The sequence below is a fragment of the Ranitomeya variabilis genome, chromosome 1 (assembly GCF_051348905.1).
Source record: "Ranitomeya variabilis isolate aRanVar5 chromosome 1, aRanVar5.hap1, whole genome shotgun sequence".
Lineage (NCBI taxonomy): Eukaryota > Metazoa > Chordata > Amphibia > Anura > Dendrobatidae > Ranitomeya > Ranitomeya variabilis.
In genome coordinates this window covers 243,292,720-243,319,867 of record NC_135232.1, presented here as the reverse complement: position 1 = coordinate 243,319,867, position 27,148 = coordinate 243,292,720, and the positions used below count along the sequence as shown (strand labels likewise).

General features: G+C 39.5%; 1 protein-coding gene across 21 annotated transcripts in view; it reads left to right on the top strand.

The window, feature by feature from the left end:
* The window catches only part of RIMBP2 (RIMS binding protein 2), an 817,544-nt gene that overhangs the window by 331,590 nt on the left and 458,806 nt on the right, over positions 1 to 27,148 (top strand). For 18 of the 21 annotated variants that reach the window (XR_013223594.1, XM_077293305.1, XM_077293290.1 and 15 more), the window contains one exon: positions 19,567 to 19,710. Coding sequence is in view for 19 of the 21 variants with exons in the window: in XM_077293305.1 (XP_077149420.1) it covers positions 19,567 to 19,710 (144 nt within the window). In the remaining 2 variants the exon portion in view is untranslated. The remainder of the gene's footprint in view (positions 1 to 19,566; positions 19,711 to 27,148) is intronic. The other 3 variants (XM_077293289.1, XM_077293285.1, XM_077293301.1) reach the window with 1 other exon arrangement.

The window sequence follows — 27,148 nt, the reverse complement described above, 5'->3', positions numbered from 1 at the left end:
AAAGGACCTTTTAGGTACAGGACCAACCTTTAAAGAGAACCTGTGAGGTCCCTGATGCCTCCCAATCAGCAGTATATACCTATGTAGGACTAATCTACCCGCCTAACTATCCTTGTATAGTGTTGTTCAGTGAAATTGAGCATTTATAAGGTCCCTGTTTGCTATGCTAACTAGCGCTTTGACTAGTCAATGGGGTGTTAGTTTCCCCAGTGTAGTCAGCCCTCTTTCCATGTTATCACACCCCTGTGGGCGTGCTAACATAATTTGCAGGAGCTGATGTCTTCGCCAGCTCCTGTAAATCTTTTTTCAATCACATCATTGTGCCAGCTGTTCCTCTTGTTCCTGCTGAGTTCGGCTGTTTTTCGGCTCCTCCATGGACGTGAGCCGTCTTTTGCACTTCCAGTCATGCGCACTGTGCCTCTGAAGCCTGGAAGCGTACTTTAAGTGTAGAAAATATGTCACAGATTGATATTTATTTTTACGCAGATCTTTTTGATTTTTCTTTCATAATAACAAATTATTCACCCCACTGCTTTAACATTCAATCTGTGTGTATTTTTATAACTGCCATTTTCACGCCTGCACTTGTATAGCCAAACATAGAAGGCAAATGGTGGTAATGGTATGAGATAAATATGAATTAAGAATTTTTGATTGCGGTTACATCAGTTTCCTACTCTAATTATATTGCAAAACATCTTTTTTTTTTTTTTTTTTTAATCAAGAAGCTTTTATTATACGTGCATTGCTTAAAAAATAAATGTACACAAAAACAAAAATCACTGATTATAAGTAAATTTAAACCGTAAACGGTCCCCCTCTAAACCTGCTTCCTCTCTAAACACCCTCCACTTCCCTTCTTGATGTTCACAACTCAAGGCTAGTGAAGTAAAAACTAATACACTACAGTTTAATACTAATTATATCTTACTTCGGACAAAAGAGTATTGGAGATACTAATGTACTAGTGAGTTAAAATTACTGTACATCATTTGCCAGTGCACTAGATACTACCGCAGGGCATCTGCTCCAATCTCCCCATTGTTTTCTGAATTTAGCAACTGCTCCCCATTTTTATGTATACTTTCTTTTCCATCAAAATTCTATAACTTAACTTAAGCACTGAACTATTTTGTCCATTGAGGGAGGCCTACTTGCCAACTAGTGTTTAGCAATAGATTTGCTGGTTTGATGGAATATTTTGGAGAGAGCCAGCTGCACTGGGTAAGAACCATCACTCTCCCTGACCAGGACCAGAACTCCAGATTTAGCACTAAGTGGAATAGAATGCTAAATACTTCCACTGCCGGTCCACCAACATTTTCACACACTCCACCTAACTGGGGACACGACCAGAGCTAGAATTAGATCAGCTCATTCCTCTCTACAGCATGGACAATAATCATCAGTTCTGAGACCCATCTTATATAGTGCTTTTGGAGTTCTGTATACCTTATGTACAAGAAACAACTGAGACCTTCAGTATTGATCGAGACTTTCCATGCTGATTCCAAAATATCCTCCCACTCTTTCGTGGAAATAAGACCCACGTCTCTCTCCCAACTTGCCTTGACCTTAACCATAGGATCACCTAGAATTTTTAGCAGCAAAGAATTGCACATTAAAGAAGTAATGCCCTTGGAAGCTTTAGCATGTACAACAAAATCTAAATGGTCTCTTCAGAGAGGAAGAGGACTAGAAAATCTATTACGGTAATCTATTATAAGATGTAGTAAGGTCCGAGACAGCCTCCTGAGCTCTTAAGACATCTAGGTACCGTACTTAAAAATACTGAGTTTTGCAAGTTAAACTCTTGATTCAAATGAGCAAAAAATTCGATTAAGATTCAGCTGATACTCATATTTCAGTCTCTATCTTTTCCATTCCCCAAAGCCTTCAAGGCGTTGTAGTTCCCCTAGACAAGGGTTATTCCAAATGGGAGTATATTTAGATTATTACCTCATTCCGAGCAACTTCTTACAGGAAAACCATATTTTATATATGAGTAGGGTAATTTCTCGAATGAGCTTTAAATTTATGAGATCCTAGAGGTTCTAACAGGTTATATCCCCATCCCCCAAGTGTTTAAACACTAGCGCCAAGAGTACCAAGTGTTTCTACATTATTATTGGTTATCGGTTTTGGTATCTTATTTGTTTGGTTGTGGTAAGTAACTACCACTGTTTTTCCAGAAGTGCCTTGTCTTTTTTACTTCCCTGATCTTCAGGCAACTATAGCTTTTTCGATTTTATTCTAGAAATACCACTTTTCCAGACCAGGTCTCTGAAGATATTAATCTTTATTTTATATAGCACTAACATATTCCACAGCGCTTTACAGTTTTGCACACATTATCATCATTGTCCCCGATGGGGCTCACAATCTAAATTACCTACCAGTATGTCTTTGGAATGTGGGAGGAAACCGGAGTACCCGGAGGAAACCCACGCAAACACGGAGAGAACATGCAAACTCCTTGCAGATGTTGTCCTTGCTACCCCAAATATAGATATTGTGCATTTTCCGGAACCAATATTTAGCAATCCATATGGGAGAGTTGTGCAGACCATAAAGAATGCAAGACATAAGATACATTTTAATGAGATTCGTTCTACCCAGAGCTGATATGGGCAATTTCCCCCAGGCACTAACTTTATTTCTCATTTTAATCACCAAGAGACTCACATTTAGGTGTGTATAGTCTTCTGTCTTCCTCGTAATATAGATAACAAGACATTTAAATTTCTGACCCACTAGAATATTTGATGCAGTATGCATTGCTTCCACCACATTTCCTTACAATCCCAGAGTAAAACTTATTTTATAGGGAACCTGTCACATTGTATATTCAGTCCAGTCTGGTACAGAGGAGAAGCTGAGCACAATGATGCATAGATTTCTTAGAAAACATTCAGTATAACTTGTAATTTGTTAATTGATTGGCATATATGGTATTATGGCATGTGAGTCCAGTGGGCGGTCCTACTCAGTGATTGACCGGTATCTCTGCATGCACAGGGAACTCAATAAATAACTGGATAGGACCTCCCACTGGATTCGTATCTGTGATTTCTATTAATGTGTGCAAGGTTTAGTGAAACTCTTCCTACAATAATGTATATCAGTCTCATCCGCTCTTCCGGAACTATAACATCTTGTCTGCAGAACATATACCACCATTTTCAGCAGGACAGGTTCCCTTTAAATAGCATTAAATAGAGAGTCTTCCCAGACTGTCTTTGATAAAATATGTATAAAAATGTCCTAAAGAGCAGACCACTCTAGATACTGAATCTAAACTGTGGTCTGGTTTTTCTCTTAAAGTATACATTGGGTTGTTATTGCCATTATACATTGTGGTATAGAAACCAATCTTTTGTAGGTTTATGTTGAATTATTTATGATCTATTCAGCAGAATGCTATATAGCCGCTAATGTTCTGATGTCCTCCTCTGTCACCTTGGGCTTCTGGCCATAAAGAGCTGGAGGAGTTTGTTAGGCATATTTCTATATGTTTAAAATCTGAAATACAGAAATAGTGATAACATATCAATTCCATTGCCAGTGAAAGTATATAATTTATTAGAAAGATTTGGATTTTCCATATTTTGTAGATTAAAGGAGAGATGTAAGACAATGTGAACACCTTTGGAATAATCTGTGAGGAGAACTCCCAGCACATATGCTAAATGTAGCCATAGGCCACAATATACCCAACAGAGGAGAAAAAGTGGTCTGTTATCTCTCTCTGGATGGTATGAGATGGCAGAAGTTTTTATGTATATGTGGTTGCAGTAGACCACCTAAAAAACATGAGCCAATGAGCTGTGGAACTTCTGGCTATACTGTGACATATGTTGGCACCTTTTGTTCGGAAATATGAAACAGACAATAATTCCAACTTATATTTCCAACATAAGCCTCTGACAGATGTGACTGAAATGATCATGTAGGCAGTGCAAGAATCCAAATATTTGCTATTGACTCAGTACCAGCTTTAATGTATCTGTGTAGCTACTATCTAGCTATCTGTCTCTCTATGATATCCATGATCTATCAACAATAGAGAAATAGAATGATGGACCTAGTTAGATAGATAACATATATACAGTTGTGCTCAAAAGTATACATACCCCGGCAGAATTTTTGCTTTCTTGGCCTTTTTTCAGAGAATATGAATGATAACGCCAAACTTTTTCTCCACTCATGGTTAATGGTTGGGTGAAGCCATTTATTGTCAAACTACTGTGCTTTCTCTTTTAAATCATACCCAAAACATCCAAATGACCCTGACCAAAGTTCACATACCCTGGTGATTTTGGCCTGATAACATGCACAGAAGCTGACACAAATGGGTTTGAATGGCTACTAAAGGTAACATCCTCACCTGTGACCTGTTTGCTTGTAATCAGTGTGTGTGCTTAAAAGCTGAGTGTGTTTCTGGGATCCAGACAGACTCTTGCACCTTTCATCCAGCCACTGACATTTCTGGATTGTGATTCATGGGGAAAGCAAAAGAATTGTCAACGGATCTACGGGAAAAGGTAGTTGAACTGTATAAAACTGGAAAGAGATACAAAAAGATATCCATGGAATTGATAATGCCAGTCAGCAGCGTTCAAACTGTGATTAATAAATGGAAAATCAGGGGCTCTGTAAAAACAAAACCATGTGTAAAAACAAAACCATGGTCAGGTAGACTAACAAAAATTTCATCCACAACTGCCAGGAAAATTGTCCGAGATGCAAAGAAAAATCCACAAATAAACATCAGCTGAAATACTGGACTCTCTGAAAACCAGCGGTGTGGCTGTTTCAAGATACACAATAAGGAGGCACTTGAAGAAAAATGCGCTGCATGGTCGAGTTGCCAGAAGAAAGCCATTGTTGCGCAAATGCCACAAAGTATCTCGCCTTCAATAGGCAAAACAGCACAGAGACAAGCCTTAAAACTTCTGGAACAAGGTAATTAGGAGTGATCAGACCAAAATTAAAGTTTTTGGCCACAACAAATGTTACATTTGGAGGGAGGTCAACAAGGCCTATGATGAAAGGAACACCATTCCTACTGTAAAGCATGGAGGTGGATTGCTGATGTTTTGGGGATGTGTGAGCTACAAAGGCACAGGAAACTTGGTCAAAGTTGAAGAAAAGATGAATGCAACACGTTCTCAGCAAATACTGGAGGCAAATTTGCAATCATCAGTCTGAAAGCTGAGCATGGGACGTACTTGGATGTTCCAACATGACAGCGATCCAAAACACAAGGCCAAGTTGACCTGTCTTTGGCTACAGCAGAACAAAGTGAAGGTTCTGGAGTGGCCTTCTCAGTCTCCTGATCTCAATTTTATTGAGCCACTCTTGAGAGATCTCAATTGCGCAGTTCATGCTAGACAGCCCAGGAATTTACAAGAACTGGAGGCGTTTTTCCAAGAAGAGTGGGTAGCTTTACCATCTGAGAAAATAAAGAACCTCATCCACAACTGCCACAAAAGACTTGAAGCTGTCATTGATGTTAGAGGGGGCAATACACGGTATTCAGAAATGGGGTATGTAAACTTTGATCAGGGTCATTTGGATGTTTTGGGTTGTCATTATGATTTAAAAAGAGAAAACACAGTAGTTTGAAAATAAATGGCTTCACCCGACCACTAACCATAAGTGGAGAAAAAAATTTGGTGTTATCATTCATATTCTCTGAAAAAAAGACAAAGAAAGCAAAAATTCTGCCGGGTATGTAAACTTTTGAGCACAACTATATTTTGGCTCCTATAGAATGCTGCTGTATTTTCTTTTTTTAGATATGCAGATATGTGATAACATAGAAGGATAAATAGACAGACAGACATATTAAAGGTACTTAGATATAGTAGATGGATAATAGCGGATTTCTGTTTTTCTTCACATTCCTACATCTTTCCAGCAGCCTCTTCCTCACTGGCTTGTTTGAGTCTGTGACAACATATGGGAGCCTCACTTAACATGTGATTTAATTAATTTGTCCTTGCTTCTCTAGCATTGGCCCACCAGCTTACGTTTCGGAAAAAAAAATGTTTCTCCCACACACTGGCTGCTCTTCTCTCTGCAGAGCCTAGATTACAATAATAAAAGGGTTTTCACTCCGCAGTGCAAAACAAAACACATTTGAATTCCAAAACTACAGCATGCCAGTTCTGACACATTGTCATGTACCGCCAGCGCGCTGGCAGAAAATGGTCGAATATGGTTATTCTGCAATGTGCTCACTTTATGGCTTCATCATTTAAAGGGTTAAAATGCAGTTTGTGGTTAAAGCACTTCCAGAACATTGGGGCCGCGCCGCGGTATAAATAATACATCTGTGACTGTACATTTGAACTCAGGATCTCCTATACTTGATGCTTTATTTGACTGGTTCTCCTGTTCTGTGGCATCGCTGTAATTTGTGATTGATATTGTTTATGTATAGAATTTTTGGGGCAGCAGTAAAGGCAGCCACACATGCTTCTATATTGGCAGTCAGCAAAACAGTTTTTGATCCTAAGTGACAATTGATTGTGCGGTACCTTTATGGGAAATCTATTGCATTGCTCTATAACTCTAGAGTTGGACGCCGGACCCGCCGCTTCCGGTTGTGTGTCTGATGGATGCCAGCACCATATTACCGCTGCATTTAAATAGTTGGCACCGTGTTCTCTCCACCACCACGACCCCCAAGAAGAAGCTATGTGTGAAACGCGCGTCGGGGTTTCTGGCCTCCTATTAATCCATACTAACGCAGGTAATAATATGGTGTTACTGCCTTCTTGATTTATGTTTTGGCATCTAATGATGGCTCTCTTATACTTATACCTACCCTTTAATTTTGCATTTGCATCTTATTAACAAGCCATTCTATCTTGTTATTTGATTATGAGGCACTTGCACCTTATTGAAAACTGTCTTTTTTAGGATTCTCCTTTTAGACCTCACATATTGTTACAGTTTTGGGGTCTTGCATTTGCACTTTAATTGTTGAATAGTTCTGATCCTATAGATAGTTTACTGACAATCCAGAGCCTGCTGTATCATTCAATTTTTGTATATTGTATTGGCATATTGTCCATTTGAATTTTGTACTCTCTACTTTGATTATGTTATGGATTATATGGAGCTCACTCTGCCCTGTTTGAGTCCCTCGTATATATTAACGATTTGTTGAATTTTAATTCAGGGTGAATAAAATATTTTTACATTTTAATTTTTGGTTTAGTATTTCCCTTCTCTTTTGTATCTATTAATTTTGGAAATATACCATTTGATGAACTTTGGTCTGTAATTTTAGGATATTTAAATCTACAGTATGTAGATTCTTGCCAATTATTTCCGAAATACAAAAATAATGATAGGACTTTAGTTCCCAGCATGCCCTGCCCTGCTGAGTAGATGAAAGAAGCACTCACAACAAAGCTTTTATTCCCTAAACTTTTCAAAATACAGTGGCATGTAAAAGTTTGGGCACCCCTGGTCAAAATTACTGTTATTGTGACCAGGTGAACAGTTAAGTAAGTTGAAGATGAAATGATCTCTAAAAGGGCTAAAGTTATAGATGACACATTTCATTTGTATTTATGCAAACAACAACAAAAAAATAAATAAATATATATATATATATCTTCGTATTTTACATTTTAACAATTACAAAAACTAAAATGGGTCTATTCGAAAGGTTTGGGCACCCTGCATGGTTAGTACCTAGTAGCACCCCCTTTTGAAAGTATCACAGCTTGTAATTGCTTTTTGCAGCCAGACAAGAATTTTTCAACTGTTGTTTGTGGGATTTTCATCCATTCTTCCTTGGAAAATGCTTCCAGTTCTGTGAGATTCCTGGGTGATGCTACTGCAGGTCAGTGCCTCATGGTGACATGAGAAAGGTGAGCGTAGTTCATACCCAATGAACTCCGTTTGCCTCACTGTTGTCAGCGTGAGCACCGTGGGAATGTTCTCACGCTTGCGCTGACGTCAGTGAGGTGAGCGGAGTTCATACAGCTCAGTGTCTCTGCGGCCTGGCAGGCTGAAGGCTCGCATCATGCAAACGTTCAGCTGACCAAGTAGATGTAGCAGATCTAGACACGTCAAAGTACAAATGGAATATATTCTTATCGGAGAGGTGAGGGATATTGTTGTTTATTATTTTAATTCTTTTCCAGGGGACATAAGCGTCAGTGGATTAGGCGTCATGGTAAATATAACTGTGCCTTAAAATTTTTAATGAATAAAAAGGTGTCAGTGACTTTATTAATTTTTTTATTTACAATATGACAATGGGGTTACTAATGGGGGTGTCTTATAGACTCCTCTCCATTACTAACCTCTGTGCTTGATGTTAGCTGCCAATACAAAGCTAACATCAACCCAATACTATTACTCCACTTGCCAACACACCAGGGCAAGTGGGAAAAGCGAGACTAAGCGCCAGAATTGGTGCATCTTATGGATGTGCCTTTTCTGCGCCAGCTAAGAGCTGATGTTTTTAATCTGGGAGTGGGCCAATATCCATAGCTCCTGCCTTGGCTATTAATATCAGTCCGCAACTGTCTGCCTAGCCTTTGCTGGCTATTAATTATAGGGGGACTCTACATCAATTTTTTCGGAGGGTCCCCCATTTTAATAACCAGTAAAGGCTAAGTATACAGCTGTGACCTGATATTAATATCCTGGGAGGCTCCTTGTGTATTACCCCTTCCCAGGCTATAAACATTAGCTCCCAGCTGTCCACTTTCCCTCTGCTGGTTAATATAATTTTGGATTATTCCACACCATTTTTCTTAAAGAAATTTTTATTACTAAAATATAGATACCATAAGTTACACATGCAAAGCACTGATAATGTCACTCACATATTTGTATCTACTATCTATCTATCTATCTATCTATCTATCTATCTATCTAATATATATATATATATATATATATATATATATATATATATATATATATATACACAGTTACATCCATATATATTTGGACAGAGACAACATTCTTCTAATTTTGGTTATAGACATTATCACAATGAATTTAAAAAAAAAACAATTCAGATGCAGTTGAAACTCATACTTTCAGCTTTCGTTTGAGGGTATCCACATTAAAATTGGATGAAGGATTTAGGAGTTTCAGCTCCTTAACATGTGCCACCCTGTTTTTAAAGGGACCAAAAGTAATTGGACAGATTCAATAATTTTAAATAAAATGTTTATTTTCAGTACTTGGTTGAAAACCCTTTGTTGGCAATGACTGCCTGAAGTCTTGAACTCATGGACATCACCAGACGCTGTGTTTGCTACTTTTCGATGCTCGGCCAGGCCTTCACTGTGGTCGGTGGTTTTCAGTTGCTGTTTGTTTGTGGGCCTTTCTGTCTGAAGTTTAGTCTTTAACAAGTGAAATGCTTGCTCAAATGGGTTGAGATCAGGTGACTGACTTGGCCATTCAAGAACATTCCACTTCTTTGCTTTAATAAACTCCTGGGTTGCTTTGGCTTTATGTTTTGGGTCATTGTCCATCTGTAGTATGAAACGACGACCAATCAGTTTTGTTGCATTTGGCTGGATCTGAGCACACAGTATGGCGGCTCTGAATACCTCAGAATTCATTCGGCTGCTTCTGTCCTGTGTCACATCATCAATAAACACTAGTGACCAAGTGCCACTGGCAGCCATGCATGCCCAAGCCATCACACTGCCTCCGTCATGTTTTACAGATGATGTGCTATGCTTTGGATCATGAGCTGCACTACACCTTCGCCATACTTTTCTCTTTCCATCATTCTGGTAGAGGTTGATCTTGGTTTCATCTGTCCAAAGAATGTTCTTCCAGAACTGTGCTGGCTTTTTTAGATGTTTTTTAGCGAAGTGCAGTCTAGCCTTTTTGTTCTTGATGCATATGAGTGGCTTGCACCGTGCAGTGAACCCTCTGTATTTACTTTCATGCAGTCTTCTCTTTATGGTAGATTTGGATATTGATACGCCTACCTCCTGGAGAGTGTTGTTCACTTGGTTGGCTGTTGTGAAGGGGTTTCTCTTCACCATGGAGATTATTCTGCGATCATCCACCACTGTTGTCTTCCGTGGGCGTCCAGGTCTTTTTGCATTGATGAGTTCACCAGTGCTTTCTTTCTTTCTCAGGATGTACCAAACTGTAGATTTTGCCACTCCTAATATTGTAGCAATTTCTCGGATGGGTTTTTTCTGTTTTCGCAGCTTAAGGATGGCTTGTTTCACCTGAATGGAGAGCTCCTTTGACCGCATGTTTACTTCACAGCAAAACCTTCCAAATGCAAGCACCACATCTCAAATCAACTCCAGGCCTTTTATCTGCTTAATTGAGAATGACATAAGGAAGGGATTGCCCACACCTGTCCATGAAATAACCTTGGAGTCAATTGTCCAATTACTTTTGGTCCCTTTAAAAACAGGATGGCACATGTTAAGGAGCTGAAACTCCTAAACCCTTCATCAAATTTTAATGTGGATACCCTCAAATGAAAGCTGAAAGTCTGAACTTCAACTGCATCTGAATTGTTTTGTTTAAAATTCATTGTGGTAATGTCTATAACCAAAATTAGAAAAATGTTGTCTCTGTCCAAATATATATGGATGTAACTGTATATATATGCATTGAATAGTATTTCCTTTGAAAACTATCTTTAACCCCTTAAGGACCAGGTTATTTTCATTTTTGCATTTCCATTTTTTGCTTCCCTTCTTCCCACGGGCATAACTTTTTTAAATTTTTCCATCAATATGGCCATGTGAGGGCTTGTTTTTTTGTGGGACGAGTGAATGGCACCATCGATTTTACCATATCATGTACTGTAAAACGCGAAAACAATTCCAAATGCGGTGAAATTGCAAAAAATGCAATTGCACAACTGTTTTTTAGAATTTTTTTGCCATGTTCATTAAATGCTAAAACTGACCTGCCAATATAATTCTCTGGGTCATTACAAGTTACAGACACCAAATATGTCTAGGTTCTTTTTTATTTAAGTGGTGAAAAAAAATTCCAAAGTTTATAAAAAGAAAAAAGTTTCCATTTTCTGAGACCCGTAGCGTCTCCATTTTCTAGGATCTGGGGCTGGGTGAGGTCTTATATTTTGAGTGATGATCTGAATTTTTTTTTAACACAACTTTGGTGTGTTTAAGCTTTTTTGATCGCCTGTTATTGCTTTTTATTGCAATGTTGCAGCGACCAAAAAAACTTAATTCTGGCATTTTAATTATTTTTCTCGCTACGCCGTTTACCAATTGGATTAATTATTTTTAAATATTGATAGATCGGGCGACTCTGCCAAATATGTGTACATTTGAAATTTTTTTTATTGTGTTATTTTGAATGGGGCGAAAGGGGATGAGTTGAACTTTTATATTTTTTTATTTTTTGTAATATTTTTAAAAACTTTTTTTTTTTTACTTTTTACTTGCTTCAATAGTTTCCATGGGAGACTAGAAGCTGCAGTTGTCCGATCGCCTCTGCCTCTGCCGACCCTGGATTGTCATGCCAACCCATCAGCGACCCACGGTCATGTGACATGAGCGCCAGTGGGAGGAGGTAATGACGCGCTGTCTGCGCGTGCATGTTAAATGCTGCTGTCAGAGTTTGACAGCGGCAATTAGCATGTTAACAGCCGTGGGTAGATCGCGATTCCACCTGTGGCTCTTAGGGGCACATGTCAGCTGATCAGATCAGCTGTCATGTGCCGGAAAAGGTGCGGGCTCATCACCGGAGCCCACACCAAACAGGGGGAGGTGTCCAATGACGGATATTAACAGGGGGAAACATGATGGGATGAGGGAATCTTTTGCTAATTATTATGGCTGATAAGTATCATTTTTGAATGCTCCTGATTATGGGACATTACTAACTTTATAAATCTATGTATTTGAATTTGCTCTATCCATTTTTAGTAGTATTGAGGGTGATAGGGTGTCCAGGGATACCAACGTGGAGAGGTGGCGCCATATCGTTCTACCTAGGTTGTCAAATTCCGCTGTCAGGTAGGGCATTTGATAGGGACTTCTTAGGGTATCGATAGTCCGCAAAACCTTATTTTGATATATATATAGCTGATTGTGTTCTGGACTGAACCCTGGATGTCATTGATTATCTCTCTATAATATTTTTAGAAGAGTTGTTTTTTTTTGAGTATTATGCTTTAAAACAGATTAATAAAAGTTATTTTTTAGGGGTCTATTCTTTGGGGTTTTCATTGTCTTGTATATTATCATGGACATTTTATGCTACAGTAACCTATTGACAGTGGTGTAGAAGCGATTCCAGGTTTTTGGAGGAGCTGTAGAGGTTTTCATCTGTGTTGATGTGCTTTACTTAGTGTAGTAAGTTGACATTGTTGTATGCTTAGCACATATATCATACAAATGATTGATCAGTCTTTTAGAAAATTTTAGACAAATATCCTACTAACACTAACTAACTTGGCTTTTGGCTCATTTCTATGTCCAGATTTGTACGGAACACGGTCCATATAGTAGCATTGTTCTGAGAGCCCAACTGTAAAAAAAAAAAGCACAGCTACAGCGCCTTCTCCTTGAGTGATGGCTGTGCCAGGCCAGTCTTTAAGATGAAGTGTTGACTGCCTGGAGAGCCTGGTGCAATAGGCTCTAAATTAAGATGAAATAGTCCCCTTTGGAGTGACAAATACCCTAGTTTTGATACGAGTGGATATCAAACCATTTACCCAAATTTCCCTAAAAACTACGTTAATTTATAAGGATGACCATTATTGACAGTATTTTACATTATGCTGAACCATGGGGTGCCAAGGGCCGACTAGTGACTTTGACTCCAGGGGCCCACTGCTCAGTTGTGCGCAAATATTACCCTCATTCACAAATGTACCTGTAGTAATAGACTGGGTAGTTTGTTGAATGAATAAGATACTTGGTTTGTACGTTGTGAATCAGTGTATTCATCTGTGCAGAGGCCCCGCGGGGAATTTACCTGTTCCCCTGTCGGCCAGTCCGAGCCTGCGCGCAGGTATATCCGACATACCAGATCCGGCTATACAGACATCTAGAAGGAATAGTATGCATGCTGCTCTCACAACACTACCCTATAAATATTTAAATAGCAGTTCAGCTTTCAGATCCAATCATCAGTGACAAAGTATCAAGCTTTTTCACCTTTTGTTAACTTGCAATGTGAAATATGATTCTCGCAGTCTGCTTTTTGCCGTTCTCTCAGAAGTTTATTCATAATTGTCTGAGGGCAACAAGATAACGGATCAGAGCAGATGTGATCCATTATGTGCACATTCAGTCGATGACATACAATTGCTCCATCAAGGATAATGACTAGATTATTATTAGAAAGGAAGTATGGTTATTTAGCAATGTGGATCACTTCAACCAGTTTTTTTTTTTCTTTTTGAGCAACAATATAAGAAAATATTCGGTTGCAGCAGATTTTGCAGCGCTGAAGTAACAAACTTAATATAACTGTAACAGCTGTTGCTGAATGGAGCTGCCTGTCATGTTTTCTATGGAATGAAGGCAGATGTTATGCAGGAGGTCGGTTTGTTTCAGATAACAGCGGGTAATCACGCAGGCAGGCTCTTAATATCCCCGGCAGTCAGAGTTTTAGAACATCATGTAATTACTTTACCTGGGAACAAGTGGAGTGATCTGTGGCCTACATGAAGTCTGTCTCCTGCTCCTTATCTGTGAGTCTGGGCTGCTTCTAGTCTGCTATCAGGATTCAAGTTCACGTTCCTCCTGAATAGAATGGGGTAAAATGTACTCAACTTGATAATATGATTTTGTCATCTTCCATTTTCATTTTTCTTGGACGAGTTCTCTTAAAGGGAACCTGTCACCAGGGAAATGCAGTCCAGTCTGTCGGCAATGCGTTAGACCTCCATCATAGGTCTGTAGAAAACACATACGTGAAAAAACGATACCGGTATCATCAGTATTTTCAATCAGTGTGTCCTTTTTTACCATCACCGTGTTTTCCGTGTGTCCGCTTTTGCCATCAGTGGGGTCATCAGTGTTATAAAGAGAGAAATTACAAAGCTTCTCCTATACTTTGCAGCACAAGGACATGGATGCTGTCCGTGTGCTGTTCGTGTTTTTCATGAACTCACAGACTTGTATTGGCCCTTGTCATCTGCGATGCCAGAAAACGGATATGTCTCCTTGTGTTTTGCCCAGACACACGATCCATGTGAAAACATGGATATCTGCATAGCACCATAGGATATAACAGGTACATGTGGTATCCATGAAAAAAACGGATACCACACGTACAGGAAACAAGGACATGTGAGGGGGCCTTATAGAGCAGGGTTTGCTGAGTAGGTTGATATATAGTTTTGTGGGAAAAGATTCAGTATAACCCGTGATTTAAGCATTTAATGCTCTGCTCTCTCTGAGATTTTCTGTCCAATAGGCGGTCCTATGAGTACTGACAGCTTTCTTTATATAACTGTGCATACAGAAATAGATGTCAGTCACTGATAGGACCACCCACTGGACTGGGAATCCCAGAAAGAGCAGAGGTTTAAAGGATTAAATCATGGGTTATACTGAATATCTTCTCACTAAACGAAGTATCGGTCTGCTCAGCTCCCCCTGCTCTATATCATGGTGCTTGCAGGTTGGACTGCAGTTTCATGGTGATCGGTTCTCTTTAAGGACATCCAATGTATACACCTCATGTGCTTTGAAGGAGCTTTCCATTTTTATAAAAGTGGACCCCAAATTGTTCCTTTCCTATAAAATTACAAAATGAGATAGTTCTCACTCTCCCTGGGTCCAGCAACAGCTCTCTAAGGCTGCTCCGGTCTTAGAGTTTTGGCTGCAGAAGTGACGTCATATCAACAACTCAGTTCTAATGATGACTCATGCAGAAAAAGTGACTACTTCTACTTTGAGCTTAGAAGGATTCAGCTAGTCCGTTTTAATCATGTGATGTCGTAGACCTAATGGAAAAGACAGAAATTAACTGGGTAGAAGGGCAAAATGAATAATTGTAAGTACACAGTGCCATATAATATGATGACTGCAATATCTTAAGAGGATGAAAACTTTGATGGGAGGAAGGCTTTGGTTATCAAGAAGATGTTTAATTTCACTTTTATTTATAAAAAAAATTGACTTGAAAATCTTTTTCCAAGTTCCAAGTGGCAGACAAGTGATTTTTCTTTGTCTAGGATAGGAGTATGGTCCCAAGCATGATATTACCTTAGTTACACATATTGCCAATGACATGTAATATTGTCCCAAGTCTGACAATAAAAGGATCTCTCTCATGGTGTATGATGGTGCAGCACCCCAGGTGACCGGTTGCTGCAGTGATATTGCGTTCCTTTCAGGGAGGGTAATGTCATGCTCAGAGGCAATGGAGTTCTCTTTACCAGGTAAGGCACCCACATACAACACATTCCAAATCCAGGACAGGAGGGGGAGCTCAGGACCCGGATTCAGGGGAACTTCCCTAAGCTATATGTATCCTGACCTGGAGGGGGAGTTCGACAGTCTGGGAGACACAGTGGACGGAGAGAGTTAGTCTCCAGGAGGGAGAGTTAGAAGAAGGAAGTCTGGAACTGAGTGCAGACAGAGAGGCCTGGCAGCCACAAGGGAGCTGCAGCCTCTGGTAGAGAGAGAACCTGAAGGGTTGTTGTATGTGGTTTAGCTACAGAGGAAAGGAGCAGAGGAGAGAGAAAGGGCTCAGAGGGGAACAGCGGAAGGACACCCTCAGAGCCAGAGCGCAGTGCTGGGTACAGGGAGCTTGAGGCCTTAGTGGAACTGTACGACACTTGGCAAAACCAGAGAGCTCAGAACTGTATGTAATTGGCCCACACCACACCTGAGACGCAGCAGCACCTAAGGAGCTCGGGGCATGATTGAGTCCCTGTAAAAAGGCTCAAGCTGCCCGTCATGCAGGTACTTGTCGCAGGACAGGGGGAATAGAGGACTCTGCAGAGAGCTTCAGGCAGCAGGGACTTCACTTTAGCAAGCGTTAGTTGGAAAAGCTCACGGACCTCAACCGGGAAGGAGAATCTCCCATTGCCTCTGAGCCGGCCGGACCGCCATCACCCGTGCCTGGTATCCTGGACTGTGGCCTGCTAACTACAGTAAACCCATGTGTCCTTTACTCATTTTACCGGCCTACACCATCATCGCCATACACTTCAGGACCTCTGTATGGGGACCCCGCTTCACCTGTGGGAATCGTTACCATCATTGCTGCGACAACATCCCCCAGAGGACCACTTTAATGCAGTGTCGGTCCCACTATTGACCGAACACCACAGGTGGCATCACGACAGACTTTACAATTCCCCTTAAAAGACCTATCCCCCTTTAATTGGACGCCCAGGGCCACGGACCGGGTTGCAGCCGCCGTGACATCCCCTTTAAGACCGGACCTGGTACCGAGTACCCCACTGCCCTGGCAGGGCACGATGGGCACCATGCTGAGACCCTCAGTTACTGCTGTATTCCGGGTGTCTGAGCTTTGCGTCTGAGCCCAGCCCTTCCCCCTGCACATTGCCAGGGATTTAGTTACATGTCAAGATAATATTAAACAGCCAACCTGCTCCACGTACGGGTTATGAATAAATAAAAGACCCCATCACAGGCTTAGTAAAGGTAGCAGGCCTGTTGCCTGAGCCAAGCTGCAGTTAACACGCCTCATAAGGTGCATAAAATAAGAGGATCAATACGAAAACTGCAGTAAATTTGTGCGTGTCACAATATTTTATTGGCTGTTAAAGAATAACCTATGAGATTTATGGGCGCAGATTACTGGCAGCAGCTTGGTCTTGCTTACAGTAACATGCTGTGTGGATTTATGTTTAGAATATTCATCCATTGATAAAACATCCATTGGGTTGAGTAATGATTGACATTTAGGGTAAAAACATATTTTTCATTTATTTTTGATGACCGTATTCATTTCACTGTGCGTAGTTAGTAGTTTCATGACTGTGTGCACTCAATAGCTGTATGGCAAACAATAAAGGTCTGTCCACATGGAACCCTTGACCAATGCTGCTGATTTTCTTATGTAGATGGGTGAACATACCATGGGTGAAACCTGTGCATCTGCATAGGGGCCAAAAGGTTAGGAGGCCACTTTTACCTCCAAAGCAGGTGGAATTGTGCATCATGATGAGTCAAGGGTCCATATACTGATCTTCCAAAGGGACCTCTTCTGTCTGTGTCCACTCCTGGGTGGAATACACTGGTGGATATTGCTGCAGATTTCACACATAGGTGGATTGAGGCCTTTTTTTTTTTGCACCTCGTGTGGATTTACAACATATCTCTAAGTATGGGAAATAATGATACAGATATATCAATGTAAAACAATCTCCACGCTATAGGTTTTATGAAGAAATCCTCTGGATTGAAAAATATTGATGAGTATGGTTTTCAATAAAGTAAAAAAACATAGATGCCTACCACTAGGACATGTAACCCTTTTTGGCATGTGTTGACCCAGTTATGGAGAGGTCATGTTCAGCATGTACAGAGATTTTCCAGTGTATACAGTAATTATTAGGCCAAAACAGGAGTATAGTGTGCTGTACATAGCTACAGGCATTCCTAATGTTTATTCCCCCCCAAAAAAAATCAAATGTGTTCATTTTTCATTTCTGCTACTGTCTGCAGTTTTAGGATGTCCGCTCACATTTCACTCTTTCAATCAAATCTATATGCCGGGAGTATTCCAGTGAAAAAAGCCTCTATGTATGCCACTGTATAGGCGTATAGTGGTATATGTTCCCATTATTAAAAGTATATACCTGATGAATAGAGATGATTGAATCTTTTGAAATTCAAATTCTCCAGATTCATCAAATTTTCCAAGGAAATTCGACTTACTTTGATTCATTGTGCCTGAATCAAAAGTACTCCAAAGAGTCCAATTTCCTTGGAAATCGTGTATGACTCTTTTTTGTCTTTTCATTGCATACTCATACTAATCTTCACTGCTGTGCTATTTCATTTGTGTTTTATGGCTTTATCTCTTTGGCTAAGCTTGAGGTGTGACGTCCTCTCATGATCCAGGTTCATCCCAAAATGGTTGCAAGATTTCCTGTTTCTGATTTTACAAAAGGCGGATTTACTGTGCTGTATCATGTTATGTGACATCTGCAAAACATTATGGGGAAGCCAACCTGAGGTCATGTGAGCTTTTTCCGAAATCTGTAAAATAGTGACAAATATCATGGTCATGAGAAGTAAATCGCAAATTGTTTAAATTTGCCAGATTAAGCAAACTCCTAAAAATTCCGTACACACTCCATTTGCATCTAATTGATTCGCTCATCTCTTCAGGTGGTATAGTTTTGTTTTAACTGTATTCCTCCTGCGCTTCACCTCTGTAGTGAAGAAAAAGGTATAGTATGTCTGGACATGTCATTTTAGGCTGTTATGTGTTTGTTAGACATCTGGAACTCTCCTTACCATGGACATAATGAAAAAATGTGTCAACAGAGCCAAAAAGTGTTTCCAGGATATGCTCACATTTATCCAATGTGTTTAAACAGCTTTAGTCCCTAATTAAGTACTTTTTTATCATTCTATCTATTCCTCTAATGGAAGATTTCATCTTGAAATATTAATCATTACTTAATTATTCAGTATAGTGGTCACATCAAAACCACACCTCACCAGTTTGCGTTTTAAAAAAGAATTGCCAATGTAATCCTAATTAAAAGTAATGAGCAGATATGGCCGAGTACCCTACAGCTCAATTACAGGACAACATGCTTGTATCGAATTTGCAGTTGTGTATCATTCCCTGTCATAGAGTGTAAAATGTGTCTATATGTTTGGCGTAAGCTAGTCATCTGCAGTGGCGATAATGAGACCTGTGACTATTTCACAATTGATAGAAATACCACAAAACTGACCTGGGACATGTTCTCAACTGATAAACTGTACAGTTTCAAAGTTTTTCTAAATTCCAAAGGCACAAAGGTCAGTAATTACCCCCCTTCTTTCTTTAGACGTTCATGTAACATAAACCTCAGTGTTAAAAAATGTCGATTTGTAGCAATTACTTAAACAGGATGCCACATTCAGGAGTAGACTGAACATAAAGGTAGTAAGATTGCTTGCCTATTTCTCTAACTCATAAAGCCTTGACTAGAGAAAACTGTACAAATGTTAGGCCACCACTCTATTTCGCTTATGTCTGGATGCATCTTCCACTGGCCATCTCACCTGGTGGAAAGTGTCAGACTTTCGCTCCTTCAGTAGAGAAGGGCAGTAGAGTTTTGGGAATTTCACTTATTGGACAGTTATGATGTAACATGTTGATATGCTGTATGTATTTAAGATGGGAAAACCCACTGGAAATTATACTAGAACACTAGTAGCATTGTTAGCCAAATATGCCTTCTTAATAGTCCATTTCATGGCCTCATTGGTTGTCATGTAGCTCAAGAAAAGCCAAAAGAAAGTTGATAGATTATGCTTGCTCCTCATATTTAACGTTTCCAATTTTATCTGATAAATTAATGTATGAATGCTACTATTTCTTTCACACAATGTGTCAATTTTTCCTTTTTCTCAGCAGTTGAGAAATGATCTCCAGTGCCTACCACCATCCGTGCAACACAGAACATACAACCAGATTCATCTCCTAGAGGAGAAAACCCGCTCATTTAAATCTGATGTCACTTCGATATCTCCAGAGAAGGTGCACTGGAGCTTTCTAGTAAGTTTCTTAATACTGTACATTTCTTGACCTATCTTGTTTATTTCTATTCTCACTCTGGACTCGTTACCTGGTCATTGTGGTTTAGTCTTGACCTGTTGCAATTTTTTTCTTTCTTTTTCAAGAGTGGTACAAGGGTGTTGAGCTATTCTAATTGGGGGAATATCTACTTTACTATCATATGGCTTGAAAGCTACAATTTTAAACACTGCCAGATGTATAAGAAAGGTTTAAGAAGATGACAGCCATCTTCCTTAACCATAATTAAAGGAGGAGATAGGCAGCTGACAAACACTTCTGTCTGCTGTCTGCAACTTATCTCCTGGCCAATATTAAGCATGTTGGAAGCCAAGATGTCCACTACTCACGTCCTCTGAAAATTGATAGTTTTTGTGGACATTAGGGAAGTCCCTCACTCATTAAATTGTCTGAAAAGACCAGATGAAAAGTCATGTAGTGGCTTTTGTAGGTTACTTCTATTGACAAGTTGGGAACCATAGATGGTGGAGATAAAGTGAGCTACATTGTCTGGAAAGGTTTATTCAGCTACTATACCCTGTGTGTACTGCGCTTCCTTTGCAAACCAATACAGATAAGGAATTTATTCTTCATTCAATATATGAGGTTTGTAGTTTTCTTATTGTTGGGTCAACAGGCAAACCATTTATCATACCTTGAGATCAACAAAAAGATCTGCACTTCCTTGGTCTGATGTCTATTTTAGTAGTCAATGGCAGATGAGCTAGGGCAGTTTAACGACTGGCATTTTAATGGCGTCATCATTGGCACCTTTTGTGATTTCTTGACCCCCCCCAATGTCAAGGATTGTCTAGGATTGTAACTCATATTCTATAAATGTTTGATCGGTGGAAGAACGGGATTGTGTTGACACAATGATATACCATCCTAAGTACATGACATCAGTGCGTATGTTGACGTAATGCCAAAAGAGTAACTGTTTTTTGACAGATCGTAATCTGGGCAAATCAGGTCAACTTTGACAACATGTCAATTGCCAGAACAGATGCTATTGCGTTTCACAATTTTGTGGTCTAACCGCAAGTTATTGTGGTCAGTCTACTACATAGCAATTTATGTCTGCTGAAAGATTTGGTGAGCATCCCCATGAAATTTAGTTATTCACTATATTTATAATGTTGTTCCAACATATAAAGCTTCAGTTTGATAATCTTCGTTATAAATTGAAACTTATCACTGTCGACAATATTACCTACCTTACTGTCTTAAGGTGCAAAGGTGAAGATACAAAAGACTCCTCTCATTTACAGTACTATGACACCTACATACATTACAGAGACATCGAATCTGTCTCCCTCTTCCAGGAACATTGTTATTATCCCTTCATTAATCTGCTCAGCACATAAATAAGGCAGAGACCATGGCCAGGCTCCTTTTAGTTACTTAGTGACAGAGGCAAGTACCATTGACTACAGCTGCCGATAAACCGGCTGCACAGGACTGAACAGAAACATGTGCAGTCCAGTCTGTTGGGAAATAGATGCAGACGAGACATTTCAGACCTTACCCCAACAATGGCCTCACACAAGGATGTGTAAGATTCCCATTTACAGTATGTGTAAAATGTTACTTGTTACTTTCATCCTTTTTTGTGAATTTTTTTTTTTACAAAGCTCAAATAAGAGTAAATCGCAAATATTAAGATTTGGCACAACAGCTTTACAACAAATTTGAGGAATATATTCCAGAGTTTCTTTACTATAACCAGCAGCTGATAGTTATGGTATACAGTTTAACTAAGGGCAGGTGCAGATGGCCGTATGTTCTCCATCCGATAAAATCGGTCCGATTATGCTAAGCACACTCTGATCAGACTTCGAGTTGTAGACGGAAAGCACATTTTCTTCCGTGCTATTGGTACAGTTAATTTCATCGATAACCTTAAAAAGTTCTTCTCTCCTCTCTGTGCGTACTATGGAGAGTTATAAGTTATCTTGTCCCTTTCAAATTTACGATGATTTTTGGCTATTATCTTTTTTTCTTTAGTTTTAATCCCATGTTGTATACTTTTGGAAATGTGACTAATCTCTGGATGGTGCTTATAAGTTTTAATTTTAATTTCTTCAAATATTTTCAACATTTGATTACTACTTAGTACTGGTTGGTTTTTACGTTTGTTGATAATAAATGTGATTGCTTGTCTGGAGAAGGTTTTGAGCAAGGCGTGCCATTCCTCAAGGGTTTCCTTGTCACCTGTATCCCCTGACAGAGATTTTTCAATAACATTGAACAATTAACATTTCTATTACCTATATGCCCATAGTAATAGCTGAAAAGTGTCGCAAGAGGTAACAAATTTCCTTTAAAGTAAATGCCATACCTTGGATTTAGCTTGGCTTCACCCAAGATCTCCATCAGGGTTTGAAAACTAATCGGTATCAGGGTAGAGGGCATGAGGCTTTATTAATAGTATTCAGCTTATTTTTTAGGGTTGTATATTTGCTCCATGTGTTGTGATGAAAAATACATTACCATATTAAGGGTGGATTTTCATAGGCATCTTTTTATTTGGTGCTTATTAAACTGGAGATATTTTTTATAATGAGACTCCAATAACGGAATTATGTGTAGGTATCATTAATAATGTAATCCACATTGGAGAAGCTAAAATTCATCTTCATCATGGACATGTTATAATACCAATTATGCCCTAAATTTACATCATACAGTAATTATGGCAGCTAGAGAACATCAGGTTTGGCTATATTAATCTGTGCTAAAAAGCTTAACCCTAAAAATACATGAAAGAGTTTGAAACATATGAAATATAGTAGGATCTTACTGGTAATACTTATTTATAAGACCACTTTAAAGAATTCTAAGAGCGTGCAAGCTATTTTAAAGTGAATTTTTAAGACATGGTAAAGTCTATAGTAATAGTTGCTTGAGTAGAAATTCCAATATTATCATATCTAAAACATTCCCTTTACCTGCAGCAATATGACCTATAAAGGCTTGGTCTGCCAGGCTTCAAGGAATTTTCACTTCCATACAACGCTCAGATCACCTCCGCAAGGACAGCATTTAAGTTTAAGTTAAATATCAAAGGATTTGGCCACTACTTTTTTATTGATGGAGAATAGGCCATCAATGTCTAATCAATGGGGTTGCGACACCTAGTAGCCCGCCAGTCAGTTACTGGAGGTGGCCAAAGGTTCTCAGGTGGCTTCTGAACACAACAGTTAGGTCAAGACTGAAGCGGCCGTGGCCGGGTAGTGCAGGTTCACTCCTATTCAGGGTTGGATCTGCAGTACTCGGCTGCGGCCGCAATAGTTTTGACGGAGCTGCTGTGTTCAGGCACCATTTGATAATTTCCGAACAGCGCTAGTAACAGCTAATCTGTAGGTGTGCAACACCGGCACCCTGACCGTTCTGATACTGATGGCCCTATCCTAAGGAGTTATAAAAGTAGTGGCCAACCCCTTTAACACCAGTAAAAGTTAAAAATGAAGAGGTAAAAAAGGTGGCATAAAACACACCATATTGTAAATAACCAATATATACCATATACTGTATTTCTATATATTTTTTTTCTATACAATTTTAGATCTCCGACAAAAGGAAATCAATTAAACGCTAACACTATGACACTGCGCCTGTAAAATAATTACAGGGTGTTTATTGTTACTATGATTCTAAAGCAGTATAATATTAGCACCTTTTATGTCCCTTTTCTCTACAAGAATTACAGCTGTATGAGCATATGATTAGGGTAATATAGCCTACAGAAACAGAGATTATCAGACATTTCAGATCTCTGCAGGCTTGTAAATGCTACATTCATAAAAAACACAAGCCTTTTAATAGCGTGGTTGGTGGTGAATCATGGAGCTAGAACAGAACTAGTATTCAAGCAGGTAAGTATTTAAAACAATTGAAAAAGGATCCATTAGGTAGTAAATATGTATTAGACATTCATAGGTTATACCCTCACACAGCTTGTCTATGCCTGTCTGCACTAAATTCTATTAGAATTTCAGAAAAAGTCGCACACCTCTCTATCAAACTGTATGAAAAATGTTGCACATTTTTGCTATAGACAGATGCTACAAAGTTGGGACTCGCGCCTACCAGGTATTTATGGCATATCCCATGGATATGTCATATACTGTATGCTGATAATGGAAATCCCCATAGGTTACATTCTAACGTTACACTGCGTCCCTCACCATATCAAGTGTTGGATAAATTAGGGCCATTACATAGCTTAGACTGAAAGGATTAAAGAAGTTATTAGTTTTCATAATAATTTGAGGGACAGGCACATAATGCTTATAAAACAGTCGCTGGTGCTTTAGCACCATTGCTCTTCTGCATGACGCAGATCTTAGTTTACAGGGCAGCAGTGGTGATGAATGATACAGTACAAGCGACAACACATGATAATGGCTGCCAATTTCTGATCACAATAGCCTTGTCTAGTTTGCTTTCACATGACTTTAACACTGCGCAAAATGCATAATGGTTTCAACACTCAATTTGTGGACTTTGCAAATAAAACTAAATAGACGCCAAAGAATTTAACCTATTGTCCTGTCCAGATCTCTTTTACTTCACATAGGCCACATAAACAGTCTGTCACAACATATAATGTATACACTTCCACCTCTGTCAAGCAACAGTCTCCACCACAGTTCTTACACCAGTGCTCCCCGACTCCGGTCCTCAAGAGCCACCAACAGGTCATGTTTTCAGGATTTCCTTAGTATTGTCTAGGTGATAATTGCATTACCTGCACAGGTAGGAATTCCATCACCTGTGAAATACTAAGGAAATCCTGAAAACATGACTTGTTGGTGGCTCTTGAGGACTGGAGTTGGAGGACACTGCCTTACACACTAGGCTCTAGCTCTATCTCTTCTCTCAGACCATGCTCTTTTCCAGGGCCCAGTCTGTTACCTCTTTTAGTGCCTCTGTGTGTCAAGGATTTATTTTACAAGAGTTATGTCTCCAAAACACTAAAGGATTTTCAGTCCTCTCTACAAGTCATCTCCACACACACTCACTCCAACAGCTAGCCAGCAATTCACTTAAACCGTGTCTCCTTCAAGGTCTCAAGCAATACCACCTGTCCACTGTCTAAACCATGCAAAACCAATACTGTAATACCAAGCTCTTTCTGGGCTTACCATGCTAACGTTCCTAATGTAATTTCGGCAGGCCACCAGGGACCCGTCCAACCCTACTACAGTACTCAACTGCAACCTCCCAAGAGTTTGAGCTCTTTACTCTCACACACTACAGGTCCTTAACGTTGTCTGTTCCACCACCCTAGAAAACTCTACAAGTTAGGCCCTATTCCAACATGTGACCCCTTTTCTACTTCTCTCAGTCACATCTCTCAAATATTGGTTCATCATTTCCACAAAAGCAGCTGTCAGGACTATTCACCTCACCACAGGTGAGATGAAGACATGTTTATTCCTCCAGATGACTAAGACCCTGGTTTATCAAAGCTCAAATGAACATACTCCACTCTAGAACCTTACAAGGTAAAATGCACAATACAAGCTTGCTGAGAAAACCCCTATTTATAAGATCTCTCCTTTGCCAAAGAAATAGATAATCAAAGTCACTATGCTATGACACCCAGCTAGCACCAGGCTTTTCCTGGGCCTAGCAAGTTCTCTATACCTCCTCTGTGACAGTCCTTAAGAAGCCTCAATTATTTGCCCAGTCATAGTCCCACACACTACTTTGCTGAAGCTTCATCCTTCTGCAGATCTGCAGGACCAGAACTTATAGAGTGCCGTGCAGCAGGCCATATACAGAAGGATATGCATAGTGCAAATATAGACTCCACTGAGCAATTAAGTCCTTAAAGAAAGATACATCAATAATTATTTCCAACAATTAAATTTACCCTCTATCCACAGGATAGGTACTAACTTCCAAATCGTTGGAAGTCCAATCTCTGGAACCTTACTGAACCAGAGAATGAGCACAGAAATGTCCTGTTAAAACTGATCAGCGGCCACACCTGTGTGCCACAGCTCCACTCATTCACTTCTTGGAACTGTTTGAACCCTCACTAATCCTGTTGGCTGGCGATAACGCGTTGCTCACATAATGCATAATCTGCAACAGGTGAAGTGTCATATTTCCCCTTTCCAACAATAATATGATTTGGAGAATTGTCACCTTGAGGTGAAAGTAGGAGTTTTACCGCGATATAAATCCTACACAAAATAGCATTCGTGTGTCTGGTTTCTATGTCATACATGTTATGGAGAACCTTTGGAATTCACAATCTTCTGACTGCTCCTGAAATGGCTACAGAAAATGCATTGCGTCATACAAGCCAATCTATAATGAGAAGAGATTTGGAGCTTGGAGCAGAATAGAAGCTTCTCACCTTGTTTTCAGTGAACGGGGCAGATTTGTCCTACTGTCTGTCCACTCTCTTTCCTATCCCAAGAAAGTATAGTGTCATTAATTCTCGAAAGACTTTGCTGCCTCTGTAAAAGAAAAATTAAGCAGCACCTGTCTTCTAAAGACAAATGAGTGTTTTTAGAATTTAAGCCAGCCTCCTATGTTATATAGGAGTAACTCCAGTCAGTGGGGGCACATCAGAGAAGTATTTAGTGGCTCTTATATATGGTAGCGAGTAGCTATGTGTCACTTTTTTCATGTTATCATAATTCTTATGTATTATAATATTTTTTTAATATTTTGATATAATATAGTCTCTTGATATATAAGTGTAAAACACTGTTAAATCTGCAATAATTCAATGCTATTACATTGAAGAGTATAGAGTTTTTAATGCCATTTTAAGAAGTTTGTATTTTTCTTACGGGTCTATGAAACCGCAAATAAGCGGTTCTGCCCATGACCTGAATTACTATGTGCCTGTAAGCACAGAACCTCATGGCAAACCTGATTAAGTCATTAAATGTCAGACCAACCAGGCCTGTAAATGAATTCCTAATCTGAAGGTCCAGTCTACACAATGAAATTTCCGCCAGGAGGTCTGCTCGGTAACAGAAAAAAAGAAGCAATTAGATTCCCTAACTAAATATACTTTCATATGCCTCTATACTGGCTGACCATTGTTGTCTAAATTAAATTAATCTTGTTAATGAGGGCCATTTGATATAGCTACAGCGAGGTCCCCTAATTTATTGGAGTTTCTTGTATTAAATAGCATTTTCCATGGCACAAGTAGTAATGTTTCACTGATGTTTATGAGGCTTTAAAGATCGAGCAGACCAGGGTTCTGTCTGTGGTGAGTAGGGTAATCCTTCTGTTCAGCACGGAAAGTGGTGGACAGCTCCTCTGAAGTTTAGTCTGCCTTTAGACTTAATTTATACATAACAGTGGTGACTCTGTTCTCACCATCCCTAACAGCACCATATTACCAAGGAGGTCACAAGTTGAGATAGCTCTCATAATCTCA